The 17,097-nt window shown below is 33.5% G+C and overlaps 1 protein-coding gene across 1 annotated transcript in view; it reads left to right on the forward strand.

Moving 5' to 3' along the window:
• LOC118199477 (uncharacterized) overlaps positions 1–17,097 on the forward strand; it is a 204,371-nt gene that overhangs the window by 59,314 nt on the left and 127,960 nt on the right. Inside the window, exon 2 of the mRNA XM_085821824.1 lies at positions 12,782–13,061. Within this exon, the coding sequence (XP_085677950.1) occupies positions 12,804–13,061 (258 nt within the window). The 5' untranslated portion in view covers positions 12,782–12,803. The remainder of the gene's footprint in view (positions 1–12,781; positions 13,062–17,097) is intronic.

Here is a 17,097-nt window from a genome sequence, read left to right on the forward strand (position 1 = left end):
CTTACAGGTTATTTAAAATTTTGAGCATGCATAATTGACTTCATACTTTGTACTAATAGATGTGTATAATTATTAGAATAGATGTTAGACATACTTGCTTCTCACCACAGCGTCGTCTTAACACACAGGCCCTCTGAACATTTGCCCGAGACTCCCGAAACATAGCTAGCTAATCCATTTATAGTAAGTGCCCACCAGCGGCCAAGCGGTAACGTCGCTGAACACTGGTAGTTCGGTCCGAGGTTCGAATCCCGCGAACGGGCTGGCTGCATGGGCGTTTTCGTGTTTTTCCCCATGTGTAACGTGTATACGAGCCAGTTTCCCTTAGAAAGTCCTCCACGAAGGCATCCCTCCTCTTAAACAGATAGCCCTCGTGTGCTTTGCCATAATTAAATACACCATTACACACACCATTTATAGTTAATTTTTCTATGTGTGCTTGTTGTATTAGCGGCGGCACAGCATTTGTCTAGGGGCCCGTACTGCCCAGGCACAGCCGAATGCGACGCTTTCATACATGCAAGAATTGCCTGCATGATTTCGACATTAATCTCTGCAATTTCACTTCGAATATTGTTTTCCATTGCCCGTATGATGAGTGGTTTGATAGCATAAGCTTCTCAATTTAAAAAGACCAACAGAAAACTTCATTGGACTTAAACCAGAAGACCTTCGCAGCCATAAGCCTTTAAGTTAGTTTTTTTAAACTAACCAGTTTTGCTCCAATTAAGTGCTTTTTCTATGTTCTCTCATTTCCTGCCAGAATGATATTTCACTTTCGCGCGTTACGCAAAATACGGTGGAAAGATGCTATTTAAGCTAGTGTCTGAATTACTTCAGACGCAGAGTATCCTGCCTCTCGGCCACATTGTTTCGCTGATATTTAAGCTTGCTATTTTACGGCCGAGCATATTATTTGTCAGTTTGTCTACGTCGGTGTTAGGCTAACAGCAGCTCGCGTTAATCATCTCTGTGCAGCTTCGGCTGATTATTTAACTTAGGCTTAGTTTTAATTTTGTACTTCGATTTTTGAGTTACAGGCAAAAGCATTGGCTGACAGTGTAAGCACAAGGATTTCCGACTGTAAATTCTTTCTTGAGTTGTATAAAAAGGTCTTTTCATTCACCCCTAGTAAGCTTTGTCATTCATTACAGTTTGAACTTCACCGATAGTCGTTTCATAAGTCAAGTAAAGATCTAGCCAGCAAAGTAATTTTAATTTAGGTAGAATCTTTTCGAATTACTTCAATCAAAGTTTTTCATTTCATTCATGCTGTCGGTCATTTGATGTTATGATGACGATGCTCCCTTTTCCGCAATTTCTCTTTTGATGAAAATTTCATACATATACATTTCATAATTTGTTACATATTAGCAATTTCTTCGGTCTAGCTCCCAAAGAAGCATCCTGTGTTTTCTATAACGTTTAGCCACTGATAAGTTTATTGGTTCATTCGGTTCGATGTTAACGTAAGAGTTACTTAACGAATTATGCCACACTTAACCACTATAAATTTTAGTGGTCCATTGATCCATTGGATATCACTTATTATTTTCCTTTAAAACAATTGTTTTTTCATATGCTAAAAGCATCAGATAACTATAAAATATAGTGTAAACCAAAATTATTTTAAACAAAATGCAACATAAAACTTTATCAACGGACATTTTCTGCTACTTTACATGTGAAATAAGTAAATAAAAGTCTTTTCAAAGCAAAGTAATCTAATAATGAGGCTCGCTTAAGTAAAAGGTTTAATCAACAGTAAGACATCAGTAACTTTTTTTCACCAAATAAAGTATTTCCTCTTTTTTTTCGGTATTAAATGTAATTAAAGTTATTGTAGTGGTACATTAGCTCCTCTTTTTTGCATATTAGGAAAAGGTTACTGAGGCGTAAAATTAACTTAACTTTCTTATTGAATTTCTGAATCTTTACTTTGAAATCCTCGCAGATTATTATTTTACTCATTAATATACTTAATAATAATATTTTTTCGTATCATTAATACAACACTAAAAATCGTTTCAATTAAAAAAGACTTCTGCTGTTATAATATAATTTGGTAAGTCGAAGATTAATAATAAAATATTTTAATGTGAACAAAAGAAATATGTTTCATGTTTATATCTGAAATTTAAGAAAAAATGGGGCAAGTTGAAATAACTAACATCGCCTTTATTTAACTTCAATGCCCTCGTGTTTTTACTAATGCCTAGAAGGCAGACATGCATTTGATGTACGGGGATACCAATGGCAGTGGCTCAGTTGCGCTATGAATATATATAGAAATGATTTCCTTTAGATGAATACCGGACCATAAAATTATCAAGCGGTAACGCCGCCAATTACTTTGTGAAACTGGTTTCTTCGATCTCCGTAAGCAAGAAACGTATCGAGAGAGCTATATTACGTCCAGATGTGGGAAAACACATCTTGAAACTTATGGAAGACAGAATTGACACAAATACAAAAATATTTGGTGTCGCATGAATGTGAATCAACCTAATATTTGGGTAATGTTAATTTAAGAAGCATTACACCCATTTCGTTTTCGAAAACTCCATGTTTGAAATGAGCAATTACAATGTTGTACGTCGGATTTTGCTAATGAGTTTTGCAGCATAGCGCGTATACACCTGGAATTCTCAGCTCATGCGTTATTCACATGTAAGGGACGAGGATGTTTTCAGTGTGTACATTTGCCTCGTGTTGGCAACCTCAAACGCCCATGCTGAACGTCCACTTGCGTTCTAAAACATTGTGTGGGCAGATACTGTGAACGACTGCTTGATTGGCGTTATAGCTAAAACAATGCAAAAAGATGGCACACGTTTTCTATTTTAGCAGAATTGCTTCAAGATGTTCGATTATCTTCATAATATGCAGGAAAGGACGGCAACTTATTTTCGCATCAGTGTTCCCAATTATCTGAATACCGCTTCTGGAACTCCGTGGACAAGTCCGTTAGCCCTCCAGATGTCCCAACTTATCGAGCCTCAGTTAGTTCGTATAAAGAAATAGGCACTTGTTCACAAGAAGCCAGTTGGCTTGGTTTAGGAACTCTTCCTTCAAAAAACCATTGCACGCACGCGTATGGAAAAAATACTTGCCAGGGCTGACTGTTCGCTTTGTATGGTGAATTAGAATTCAAAACAAATAATCCATAGAATAAAAAGACTAACTATATTGAAACATAATATTAATAAGAAGTTACAAAATTAGTCTTAATATTGAATACATACTTTTCCTCCGCCTGTCAAGCGAACATCTTGTTCTCTCTCTTGTGGTTTCAGCAAATCTAAAACTGAATCAAGTTGAAGTGTAGCGTGCATGTCACACAAAATAATTCTACGGTAAAGTTTTTAAGTCTCTTCTTTTAACAAACATAGTAAAAGATTTAAATACATGGAGCGTTTCGTTTCTTGTTCGCTAGCGAAACTTCATTACTGACACAAAAGGACTGCGCGCGGCAACCGTGTGCATGTTCTAGGAGAATCAAAGACAGTTCTCAACAAACTGATATCGAGGTTACAACTGTTATATCGAGGCATGGCAGTTTTAGGGCCAAAAGATAGTTTTCTGAAATAAATAAGAATTATCTTGTCTAGAATATTCACTAATAAAGATACAGTATTTAAAAAAAGCTGCAGATATGCTATAATAAAACGTTGAAACTGCATAATAAGTGTATCTTTTTTAATATAAATTTCAGCGGTTATATAATACAGAAAAAAAGAAATATACAAGAATTGGGTATTATAAATAAGAAAGCAAAAAAGTTCGACATAAAATCTATTAAATTTGAAGAATTTGCTGTAAAGTGAATAAAATATAAGTGAGTAAATTATGCTCGAGTCTTTCTCTTTGCATAGCGGACAACTGTCTAATTTTAAATAAAAATTTCATAGAAACATTAATGAGTTGAAAACATCGTACAGCGCAATCGGTTTTGTGCAGCATCATACTGCGCTAAACCAAGTTAATGTTTCTCATAGTCTTTTTCAAGAAGCATAACATTGATTATAATTCGTTAAATTATAAATACCATAAGAATTACTAACCTGCTTTTGCCTACAAATGTGTTCTAAATAGTTTCTAATTATTTATTCACCCACTTCCAGGATTCCAATTTGTAACTATACATTACGATATTTTCAATCCATGTAGATGCTTTTAGGCAATTTTTATGTATAGACTGTCAAAAGATAAAATTTTATGTATAATAATTTAACATGTATAATTGCCCAATTATTACATAGGGAGATATAGATATATAGTAATTATATCACTATAAGTGTATTAATCTGTTACTAATGCTCACTTGTCTGACGCAGTCAGCCCAAGCCCACGAAGCCACGTGGCAAGGAGCGCAAGATTACCCCTGCCGTTGGCAACAGCCTTGAGCACCCTACAGGTGACAGTGTGATTTAGCTCAGTTCCGCCCCCAAATTTGATGGAGAGTACCCGGAGGAGGACTGGTCCAAGGGTCTCCACCTCTCTTCCCTTTTGCTAAACCATACCAGAAAACTTTCGGCTGCCCTAATATTTAGAGCGCCGCCATGCCGCACCGACACTATATATTTACAATCATCCATGCCTTCTCCGGGATTTGAACCCCGAGCCTTCTGCACGGCAGTCAGCAATGCCAACCTCTAAACCAGTTGGGCAACCTATGTTAATCTAAAATGTTTAATTTATATAATAAATATATATTTTAACGCATTTTTAGTACATCATATATAAATGCAAAAGTATCACACTGTTGTAATATTAAGTAATAATTTTATGTTTTTAGTCAACTAATTTAATTTTTTTAAAGTAAAATTAAATTCCTATGACCTAAATAATTTTATTTTGTTACTGCTACAATTTTATAGCATATGTGAGTTTCTTACATAATTTTAATAGCTCTGATTTTACTAAAATCGTGTTTGCTTTTAAGAACAGAATGTTTATCTAAAAAAAAAATCTTCCAATAAGTAATTAGTATTGGAAAATATGCAGGATGCTGGGAAAAAATGAACATGGATATTTGATTCCTGAGTTTATTCCGCTCCTAAATATTTAAATAATATTCTTTATTTTCCACACTCAAATTCTTTTCAGCCATTATTCAGTTTTTTTCCATATAATGACATATGCTTTTTTAGCTTTCAATTTATATTCGATATGATTACAAAAGCATGAAGCCAGACGGTATTCAAATTTTAATAAATTAAATAAGTTCTTGAGCCTCTGCTGGGAAAATAAAGTATATTTTTTTTTATTTATTTCATTATTTTCCATCTCTTTACAAATTATTCTGGTATGTGCACACTTTTCAAAACAATTTTCTTTTGAAAATAAAATTGAAAACAATTGGATTGGATAGAAGTCTTCACTTCATAGAAAATATTTTCCCTCGGTAGGAACAAACAAAAAATTTTCTTACGAATTGAAAAATAAACTGCTTTCAGTTTAATTTATTAAAAACATCAGTAATATTACAGTTGTTTCTGGAAAAAAATGCTTGCGAATATTCTCTTTAATTTAAAGTTACTAAATGGATTTCGAGAATTAGAAGTTTTCGTGTTTTATAGTAATTTGTTTTGCTTTATTTAATTTCAATCAATAACATTGTTTTTAAGATACTGGATCAGAATTTCTATACATAGGAATTAAAAAAAGGAATAAATCATAAAAAATTATAAATAGTATGTAGTTACAAATTGGTTAACCATTAGTAAATGGCCATTGAATCAGGACCTTTTGGGGAAAATGCCTATAGATAAAATGCTCATAGCAGAATTGCATTCATTCTTATCATCAACTAACCTTTTGTCAAAAATGGACTTACACCATTTTTAAAGAAAACAGCTGAAATATTTATTTCATATTAGAAATGTAAACTATTGAGTGAGTGCCGCAATGCCATGTTTATGCGCTACACACCGAGTCTATAAATCATATCTGATGATGCAGTAATAATCTAATAATAACATCTAATAATCTAATAATGTTTCTTCATTAATATACAGTCCTCTACATAATCGTCGCCTGCAAACTTGACTTCAAGTTCGAAATTCTTTTCATCACTATCAGTGAAGCAGCAAGCAGATAATCAGCGGTAATAGCTAGTAACACATATAAATTCTGCTGACATCTTATCCTACTGATATAGATATTTTTTAAGCCGCGCCTCTGGAATGAAAGCCTTCGCGTAGTGTGGTGCAGCTGAAATGTACTGAATAGACTTTGGAATATTTGCAAACCCGTGACTCTTGCCTAAAATACACTCATGTCTATAAATTAAGGATAATTCAGAGTCACGCGGAAATCGAACTCTAAAATAAATATATCACCTGTAAAATCACTACACACATCTTCAAGAATCATATGCAAATTTCAGGAAGTAACCAGATGACACCGATGGTACGTCACAATGACGAGAGTGTAAGAGAGTGATATATAAGGAATACAGGCAAAGAAGTAAAATTGTTCGCAGGCGCTTCATAAGCATTTCAGTGCAATAACCGAATAGTTATGACACAAAGGACGCATTTGGATGATTTTTTACGTGGCAGAATTATCGGCCGTCTGGAATGTGGGCGTACCCACCTGGAAGTATCAGACGAACTTGAAATTGCCCAGAGTGTATCTCCAGGCTTTGGCAACGATTCCAAGATGATGGTAATGTGAGTAGACGTTACAGCACAGGTCACCCCAGAGATACAACGCCGAATGAGGACCGGTATCTGGCAGTTACTGCCAAACGAAACAGGCGGAGCACAGCCTCAGACCTGTCTCGTCAGCTCTCTTCAGCCACTGGTACGACAATTTCAAGGCAGGCGGTGTACAGACGCTTAGGGAAGATTGGTCTATATGCTCGTAGACCTGTCAGATGCGTTCCACTTACTGCAACTCACTGTCGCCTGCAGTTAGCCTGGAGTAGAGAGCATGCATTGTGGACACCGCAACAGTGGGCTTGTGTGATGTTTTCCGACGAGTCCAGGTTTAGCTTGTAGTGTGATTCTCACCGGACTTTCATATGGAGAGCTCCAGGTACCCGTTACCACCAAGAAAACATCATTGAACGACACCGTTACGGTGGTGCAGGAGTGCTCGTTTGGGGTGGAATTATTCTGGGTTCCAGAACTGACCTGCATGTTCAAATTGGAACCATGACAAGCCAAATCTATCGGGACGTCATTCTGGAAAAACATGTACGTTTGTTTCGGGGCGCCATGAGGGCACAATTTGTTTTTATAGATGACAACGCCCGTCCTCACCGTGAAACATCGTAAGCGAATGCTTTCAATCGGAGGATATCACCCGTATGGACTGGCCAGCATTTTCACCGGACTTGAATCCAGTAGAGCACGTGTGGGACATGCTTGGCCGACGAGTTGCAGCCCGTCAACCTCCTCCTACATGTCTACCGGAACTTCGGAGAGCATTGCTTTTTGAGTGGTGTAATGTCCCCCAAGATCAGATCGATAATTTGATACTCAGCGTGCCTAAGCGTTGTACGCTTATTCACAAAGCCTACAGACCGTTTCTACTGCTGTTTGCTCCGATTGGTTAAAACAGGAAACGTAGGGTTACATAACCTAGTGCTTGGCGACTTTTGGTTCATCGCCTTTAGAATTTGCATTTAAGCGTGGTGTACCAAAAATTGTGCCTAACTCACAGGCGAAACCGCAGCTCAGCGGTAACGAGCGCGAAGAAAGTTCTCAGACTTCTTGATCGCCGGTTCTATCCCCGCTCGTAGCTTTCATGAACTCTGCTCTATACGGATTTATTCTTATTTTAACTTAATTGAATGACTTCATCATTATTTGTTTGGGTGCGGTGTTAAAAATTAAACGCCTTTATTTTCTCTACTTTTGTTAATTTTTCATATTTTTATTTACTGGTTTGTACTCTTTCTAGTAGGTAGCAGTAGCAAGATTACGATCCAAGATCCCGAAAAGCGTTTCAATAGAAATAGCGCATAATGGAATAAAATATAATTTTAGTTATACTTACTTTTCATAATTTAAGTAAAAAAGAATAGGTATTCGACGCCCTTAAATGTTTACTGAATGTTTTCATTTGGTTTATTTTTTAATATTCCTTTATTTGTATTAATTAATGCGCTATGGAAATTTACACAATAGGCTCTTTCTAACATAAAGGACGAAAAAGTGCATACGCTATCTCCATGTAAACACCTTTTTCTTGTAAAACAATTACGTACTTTTAAAAGTTTAAATTCAAATACAAATAAACTATTAATAAGATCAGTAAGTTATATAAAATATATTCCATACAATTCCTCCAAGCTTTCATTTATAAACTAAAAAAATATCGAATGAAATAAACGCTGTTTCCGTTTGTTTGGCGTTAATTACCACGCCTACAAGTCGATAACTCACTATTCCAAATATGACCGCCAAGCAGATGTTTCATCCAATGAGAGCAGACCTTAGAGAAATGGTCTGTAGGCTTTGTGAATATGCGCGTTGTACGGACTGTATTGCATCGTCTGAGAAACATACAACGTATTAACAATCATACCAACCATGTAATATTGTTTTTTTTTTTTTATTTTTTTTTTTTTTTTTTTTTTTTGTAATTTGCTCCAGGGAGAAAAAATCGCTAATTTTTTAAATAATATCAAACATATAGTATCTTTTTTTGCTCTTTACCTTTTGTTTAATAAATAAGCTTTACAAATAAGTCAAATTTGTTTTGCTTCTAACTCTTCCTTTGCCTGATTTTGCATTATCCTTAATTTATGGACATGAGTGTATAATTTAAAGGGCAAGTCGTGTAGTGCGGTCCTAAAAGACATGTGAAATACGTATACATATAATTGCAGGTATTAATCTTAAATCGCTAAATTTAAAATACCGCTAAGAAATTCAACTGGAATTTTTTATTCGAATTTATATAAAAATTTATCTGTTTTCACGAATTCAATAACTAAATAACAAAAAGCAAGAACATTTTCTGCGCAATTCCAGTATACAAAGAAATTTGTCTTGATTCTTCAGGTATGTTATTGTGAACATAAGTGCAATTAACTATTCTTAATCAGATATGCGGATATCAGGTATCATGTATGCAGATATCATTAATCCCAAATGCAAAGTAAAAGTCAAATTCTAAATTGTAGAAAATGATACAAAATATAAGACTTAAAAATTTAAATTTTGAAATTTCTGTTTTAATGGAATTTCCATTTAGAAACAAAAAGTATAAAAGAAAATCCTTCGAGAAGGTTCATAAATATTTACGAGCTTTTATCAGATATAAAAGAAAATTTGTTTTATGATCTCAAACACCCTTAGATCTCCGGTTCAATAGAAAATGCCATTTTAAATCTCATCGAACATCTGTATGTTTAACTTCCGAACAATTAATCCAGTTCTATCATAACAGAATTTCCTTCCAAGAAGCCTCGATTTTTGGTTCAAATGCGAAAGAGAACTCTTATTCGCAAAACAAAAAACATGAAAAACTAAATAAACTTGTCTAATACTAACTAACAGCTCTGAAAAATAACTCCATCACGCACATTACGTGATCTTTGCATCTACAAAAAAAATTACTTGATGTATTTTTAAATATTAACAGAAGGCTGAAGCAAAGAAACTACAGAATTCGAAATATGGGTGACCAATATTAGTAGAAATCATTTCACGAATCCAGATAAATGTTTTTCCAAAAATAATTTTTTTTCCTTGATGGGGAAAGGTATTTTAACTGGATAATTATTATGCACAGCAGTCGTACTTGAACTTCCGGAATTCGTTGATCCCTTTCAGGAGATCTACATTTTGTTAGATAACTATTCACTTTATGTCTTTGTTTAGCACAAAGTAAGCACAAAGTAATTCTCGCGTATGCAAGCTATTTATATTTCATGATACAAGTTATTAGAATCTGAAGCTCAATTCATAAAATTAGTATACATTAACTTTTAGTAACAAGAAATGTAATTTTTTAATTATAAACAAATATAAATGAACAATTAGAAAATATAACGTGTTTACAAAGTTGTTAGGACTGAATTCGTAATATATCACATATGGAGAAAACAAATTTTATCAGTAAGTAATCAGTGGCAACCTTCTCTCTGTGGTCTTCTAATTTCTTCTTCGTCTCTTATTATGTAAAACGGGCTTCTTAATGCCTTTGTACGAGGTGACAGATAAGGGCAAAGCCATCAGCACCTATCAGTGTTAACGGCAAAACTCAGTCCTCCTGACCAGCGAAGCCACTCTTATGACCCTCACAAGGTCTTTTGCACAAAGTAACTGAAAACGTTCATGCCCTTTTGATGTTCTGTTTGAAAAATCAGTCACAGAGAAGAAGCGAAGTGACTCATGTGCTCGAAATACGATGAAACGTTAGTGTAATCATGAAACCTTACTAATACAGGCACGCTGCACAAACGCAGTAGTCAAAGCTTCCCCGTTGTCGAAGAAGAGAAACTTGGTTATCAAAGTGGCTCCTTTGCTGTTGATCGCTGTAATCTTTGTATAAAACTTTTTTTTTATTTTTTATATATTCATTCATTTATTTATTATTTATATTTAATCAGCAACTTTGTTTTTATTATATTAAGTAACCAACGTATAACTATATATAGCATATGAATGCAAGTTGTCTTTGTTTATGAAATACTACTACTCTATGTACTCGCTGATTTTGTTAAAAGTATCGTTCTGCCAGCCCTACCCTGGTAACGGCGGCTGCTGGATTGTACTTGATCTCCCGCCGAAAAGGCACTATTCTGTTTGGTACAACCTTAGGTATATACCAAAAGTATACCTTAGGTATACACGCACAAACCACCTTAGGTATACACACACAAACCACCTTAGGTATACATACACAAAATAATAATTATTGTATCTTTTTTATTAATAATAAAAATAATTTTTGATAAACTTTTTAAACTAAACATGATTGATTATGATATTTTGCATAGTGAAAGTTATATATCTGATAAGCTCAGATGTATTTAGCATTTTCTCTTTACCTAAATAAAGCACAATAAATATTTTACTAATTCAAATTTTTTATTCTATGGAGACTATACATAAAGTTAATTTTCCTGTTTCAGAACTATACCAACAAACAGTCTTGAAACAGTTTTCATAAAATTCTTTACCTTGTTTTAAAACACTTTGTATTCGGAACTGTACGTGTAGATTAATTATTTAAAGCAATTAAGCCTATGGCCATTGTTTTAACATCCTCCATTCGTGTTTATAATCAAAACATTGTCACAAACTAAAAATTCAAAAATAGACCTCATTTCTACTATTTAAATAGATTGGTTTCATTATTTGAATAGACTGGTCACTTTTGTTCAATATAAACAAAGAATTTTAGTTATTAATATTCAGATTTCTGAGTTCATATGCTCCTTTACTGCAGCAGTAATTGTACATAATGGTGTATTATCTGATTCTCGTGACTCTGTATCTCTTTTCGCAACATACACTCCAGGGTTCATGGAGGAACGAAGATTATTTCTGAACAACAGCAATGGGAATTGACGTTACAAACTTAAGATCATTACTAAACATGTTGCGTTGTAAATATTCTTATTCTTCATAAATATCTTGAGCTTAGTTCAATTTTATTGCACTATAAACAAAGGGATTAATTACGCAATACTAAATGAAATTTTCGAAAGTTGTTCTATAACTGATGGCTAAGATAAAAGTTTCACTGATAATTTCTGTTTAAAAGCCTTGATTCAACATTTTGTAGAGTTCCTCACTGGGTAATTCTAAGTTACTGTTGAAAGTGAAGAATCTTAAGAACAAGTAAGCGAATAATCGCTTGAGTTCGTGTGACAGGAAACAACCAGATGGAAAGGTAAAATAACCCTTTGTTATTCAAAATAAGATTTAACAAAACTGCGTCTTGGAGAGTCCAATAAAGCTGACACTCTGGCTTGAACTTAAGAAACTGAGAATTAAACTAATTTTAACTAAAGAGATATAGCCGAAGCTATCAGAATTCTAACCGAGTTGGCCCCTTAACGTTAATAGACTGCGAAGCTATCGAGGGCCTAAAGTACGGCCCAGTGTGATAATAGCTTATGAGACAATAGCCTAAAAAGACGGACGCGTGCAGCCAGAATACCTGGAATCTTTCTCACTAAGACCACGGTTAAATACCGTACTTCCTCATTATGTATTCAGACGTGATTTTAAAACTACATTCTGACCGGAAGTGGGAAGTTGAAGTTAAGAATCGATAGAAAAGGAAATTTAACTCAAAATTTAGCTGTTAATAAAATTAACATAATCCTTACAATTTTATTTCTTCATTTAAAGACTTATACACAGCTTATTGAATATTTGACGGTATTGCAAAACACTGCTGCTTTTATTGACTTACTGTTACCCTGTTATTCAGTGTTTCTTTTGCTTTTCTTGTGAACTAAATTTTATTGATTAAAATTTTTAATTTCGACAATACATAAATAGCTTTAAAAGCTGCATTTTACAGCGATGTTAATTGATAGATTTTCATATTTTTCATTTCTAAATTGAAATTTGCTATTAAAAGTAAGACTTACTTAAGTATTTCAAATGTAGTAAAAGCTTTTTGTTATTGTCAAAACTACTACTGCTTTATTGATTTATTTGAAGCAATTAGCTGAAATATTTTCGAATTGCTTTTTTGCATAAATTTTCACTGTATACCAATGCTTTCAAATAATGTATCATGATAATACGATCTTGATCCGAAGTATCTAATGTTCGAAGTATTTCTGTTTTTATTACAGAGGCATTTTAAACTCGTCTGTTATGTACTCAATTGGACCATGGCTTGTCTGCCTCTTGATCACCGCGGGATCCCTTCTTCAAGTCTTAGATGGTTCGTTGCACCACTGGAGAGAAGGTGAAGCACCATCATGCGAACAACTAAGAGCATTTTGGGACATTATTAGCCGAACAGTAAGAATGAGTGAAATAACGAACGAAATTCCAGTAATTCCAATGGATTTCTTCTCTTCATTTGATCCTCAACTACAATTAACAAGCCAAAGGAGAAAACCAATGAAGGTGAGTGCACAGGGTTTTGTATAAATTCGCTTATATATTTTTGAACAGCAATATTTATAATCTCTTCATTCAAAATAAATTTGATTAAAAACTTCCCAATTAACTATTTCTGAAATTATAAAATTCATCGTAGGATTTCATTACTTTTATTGAGATCCATAATTCTTAGCACATTTTCTACAGAATAAATGAGCTTCTGAACTTCTCCCTGTATTATATGCAATTTTAAGCTACTTACGAGTCGCAAGTTTTAATGAAGCGAGAAATATAATCCACAAATATGCGACAGTTGTCGCAAAATTATGTTTATAAGAATTCATACTACAAAAGTAATGGTGTCTACTGAGACACCATGTGCAATGACTGATGCTTTATTTTTCCGCCTGATGCTGAGTTTTTTAATATCCTTCTTGGAAAGTGTAGAGTTCTTGATACTAAGCATTTCTTTCCTCTTATTTTATATCTTCATTCCTTGAAATCTCCTGTCATCAAGTGTTCCTTGAGAACATGCGACATTGGACAATAAATGGGTAACATTGTTCTCCAATTTCTTATGAAATGATTGCATTACTTGAATCCGCTACGAAGAATAGTGTGTTGAATGACTGAAGAGTAGAAATTTCATGAGGTGCTTGCATAGTGGGACCTGTGAGCTCTTTCCTATAACCACAAAGCAAACATACTAGCGCACACCTTGTCGTTTCTGCAACAGCATCCTATTCACTTCTAAGAATTTATGAAGTGTATTGTGTCCAGTGATAAGCCATGGGCTCCCTACAGTGTACAATACATTCATGGCTTCCCTACAATATTGTTGGCTAACTTATTTAGATCAGAAAAGACTTCTGTTTGCCTGATTTTTAGAAACGAAAGGAAAAATTCTTGCAATTGTGTGCAGTGTTGATCTAAAAAGTTTATGAACTGCTATCTGATGTCATTCTCTTGACATGCTGATCGAAACTGCATTATTTCTTGATGCTAATATTCACTAATCACTCACCAAACCACTTACACATAAGCATTGGTACCTAGTGAAGAATATTTCAAACAATAATTTCAGATATTATTTGCAATTTAATTCCAATCTAATTCAAAATGATTTTCTTCTCTATATGTCTTTCAACGATCCGACAACACGGTGAGTCGGTGTCCAGGATATCACATTTTACATGATCTATGACATCGAAATTTTGCAGCGTACGTAGAAAAATGCTACAGTTATGATTGAGACTATATTGAAAAAAAGGTTATTCATTCACCGTTTGCACTGTGCTGTGTCAAAATTAACTCTAGCCTTGAAGAAATATAATTCTTAAATTAAAATCCAACTTAAGAATATTTAAAATTTATTTCTGACCAACTTAGTGATTAGATGGTTTTAATTGTTTAAGAAAACACATATTTTATTTTTCAAGAAAGAAATCGTCTTGAACAGATAAAATATGCGCACCCCAGAATATGTGCACTTTCTCGATTTACAGAGGAAAATTTGTTCTGAAGAATATTAAAACGAAAATCAGTTTCTGATTGAAATTAAAAGCGATGCTTGTCAGTTTGTGGTAAATTAAAACGGAAGTATGTTTTATTTGAAACAAATAACATATTCAAAATATTCGTTTAACAGGTATCGTAAACAACTAATAACTTCATATAAAGCTGCTTCTTTCCACTGCTTTGAGAAGATACATTGAAAAGCAGTAGTGCAAGCAATCGTAAAATTCTGAAAACAATTCAAATTGCAACAATGATGGAAAGCAGGAAATACAAATATTCCAACGACTCTTGCCTATACCGATCATTCTCATAAATGTACAAAATAATGGAAAATGCATACAAAACGTATTTGTTTAATAAACACCGATACAATTAAATTTGGTTGTACTATAAAGCATCTCCTCCCACCTTTCATGCCTTCGTGGTGTGACGATAGCACACTCGGCATGTATTCGAGAGGTCCAGTTTCGAGTTCTGAAGAGGTCACTGCTTATTTTTCACTTCTCCAGCATCAGTAAACCCTAATGTCTCTCCAATACGTAAACTTAGTTATGAGTAGTATGTGTTTAATGAGTAATGAGACACACGAACAAAGAAATGTAATGAATGTAGAAATGTGTTAGTTTCTTAATAGTTAACAGCTTAACCTTAATTAAATGACGTTGTAGCATCAAATAAGAAACACTGATACATTTTAATTGTACCTGATTTTAGCGGATAAGCCGTCAATGTAATTTAAAAAATATGACTTAATCTTGTGAAAGGTTTTAATTTTGATGTAAGAAAAAAATACAAAACGTATAAAAGCCTCTTGCTCACATTATTAACGCAATTTTCTCTACTGTTACGTCTTGTCTATCTCTTAGGACCGAAGATTTTCTACAATGTGTTAATTGACGCCTGCATAATGGAGTGTAAACCAATCCACGTTTAGGCAGAGCAGTGAATATTTACTCGGTGATTTATGGATCTATTTCTCTCGAGTGTTTTCCACTGTTTCATTCTCATCTATCTTTATTTGCAAGAGATTAGCCTAGACAAAAGAGAATTAAGAAGGAATTTCTTATTTTAAATTGCATTTTTATACACAATAAAAACTTTGCAAATGCTGCTGTTTTATTTCTTTTACGCTTTATAAGAAGCTCTTATCAACACAGAAAAATTTAAATGTGTATGTTTAATTATTATTTGTATTTAGATTAAAATAAGGAAATGAGTAAAGCTTTTGTAAGCATATGTTTTTCTTCAGCATACAAGTTTTGCTCTCTAAAATATAGAAATGCTACAATTATTGCCATAACAAGCAAAGAAAAGAGAAACTGAAACAGGAACACATCAACTATAGCGTTTATTTTATCAAATTTTAATTAATAAAGAGACACACAAAGTGAAATTTTCAAACCATTGGAAGAAATTTGTTTTAAATGAAATGGATCGGAATTTTTTATTTATAAATTAATAGTGCCAAATTAAATTAATATTTTTAGTGCTTTTCACAATTTAATAACGTATACAAAGTTATAATTGTTTAAAATTTGTAAACAGCAGTTATATTTATCGTATGAAAGTGTTTATTCATTATATTAGAAAAAATAAACTTCTAACACACATAGATGAGTAATAGATAGTGGGATAAAGAAAGCAAATTTTACTTTAAAAAGAAAAACACCCTTAAAGGTTTCTTTAATACGATGTAGCTAGGCTTAGCATACAGAACGATAGCTGTGGATTAAGTTTCAAGTAGTAAGTACAGTTTTTATTTATTGTTTCGAAATGGCTTATTCAGCGAAAGTTTGTAAGGTTGATTTAATTGCATTAACAGATAAGATGGGTTTAATTAACCAGCCAAATCTGTCCAGTTATCTGTCCAGTCTGCTGAAAAGAAAAGTAATAATTTCTTGCAAATTTATTGAATGTAAATAAGCGTGCATTGAACGTTTATCTATAAACGAAAGAAGAAAATTAAATTAGAAGAAGCAGAACAGTAGTTTGAATCGTGAAAGGTGAAGCAAAATGCCATTTCTTTTGAAACTGTCAGAAATAATGTAGTAAGGATTTCCTAAGCTCAGAGTTATGATTTACAAAGGTAATGATACGGTATGATGAGAACAGTATAATCAGTATTTATTCAAAGGTATTTAGGAAGCGTACCAATATAATGGACATACTAAAAGAAGATTGGGTCTCATATATCTAAGGGCTACTCTCTTCAGGTATTGGAAATTTATTATCATATGCGACTGAGCAGATGCAAACAATTATGACTACGTTAAAACAATACTATTATTGAACTCTTCAAACTGAGTCTAGAGCAGTTCAAACAAAATTTTAGTTTGCGTCGCATTTTATTCGAGATTTCGCCTCTGAGGTGAATAATTTGATCGAGGAGTGGATATAAGGTTTAGAAATATAAACCCAATGACCATCGATATAAAAGAACTTTTAGTTCGCAATCAATTAAAATTAAAATGACAGAATCAGATACGTGAACATTTCGCAGACAGTCTACCCAATGTTAAAAAGATAAAAGAATTTGTAAACA

Source organism: Stegodyphus dumicola, chromosome 8 (assembly GCF_044657685.1).
Source record: "Stegodyphus dumicola isolate Sdum_Otavi_A_Nest chromosome 8, ASM4465768v1".
NCBI lineage: Eukaryota > Metazoa > Arthropoda > Arachnida > Araneae > Eresidae > Stegodyphus > Stegodyphus dumicola.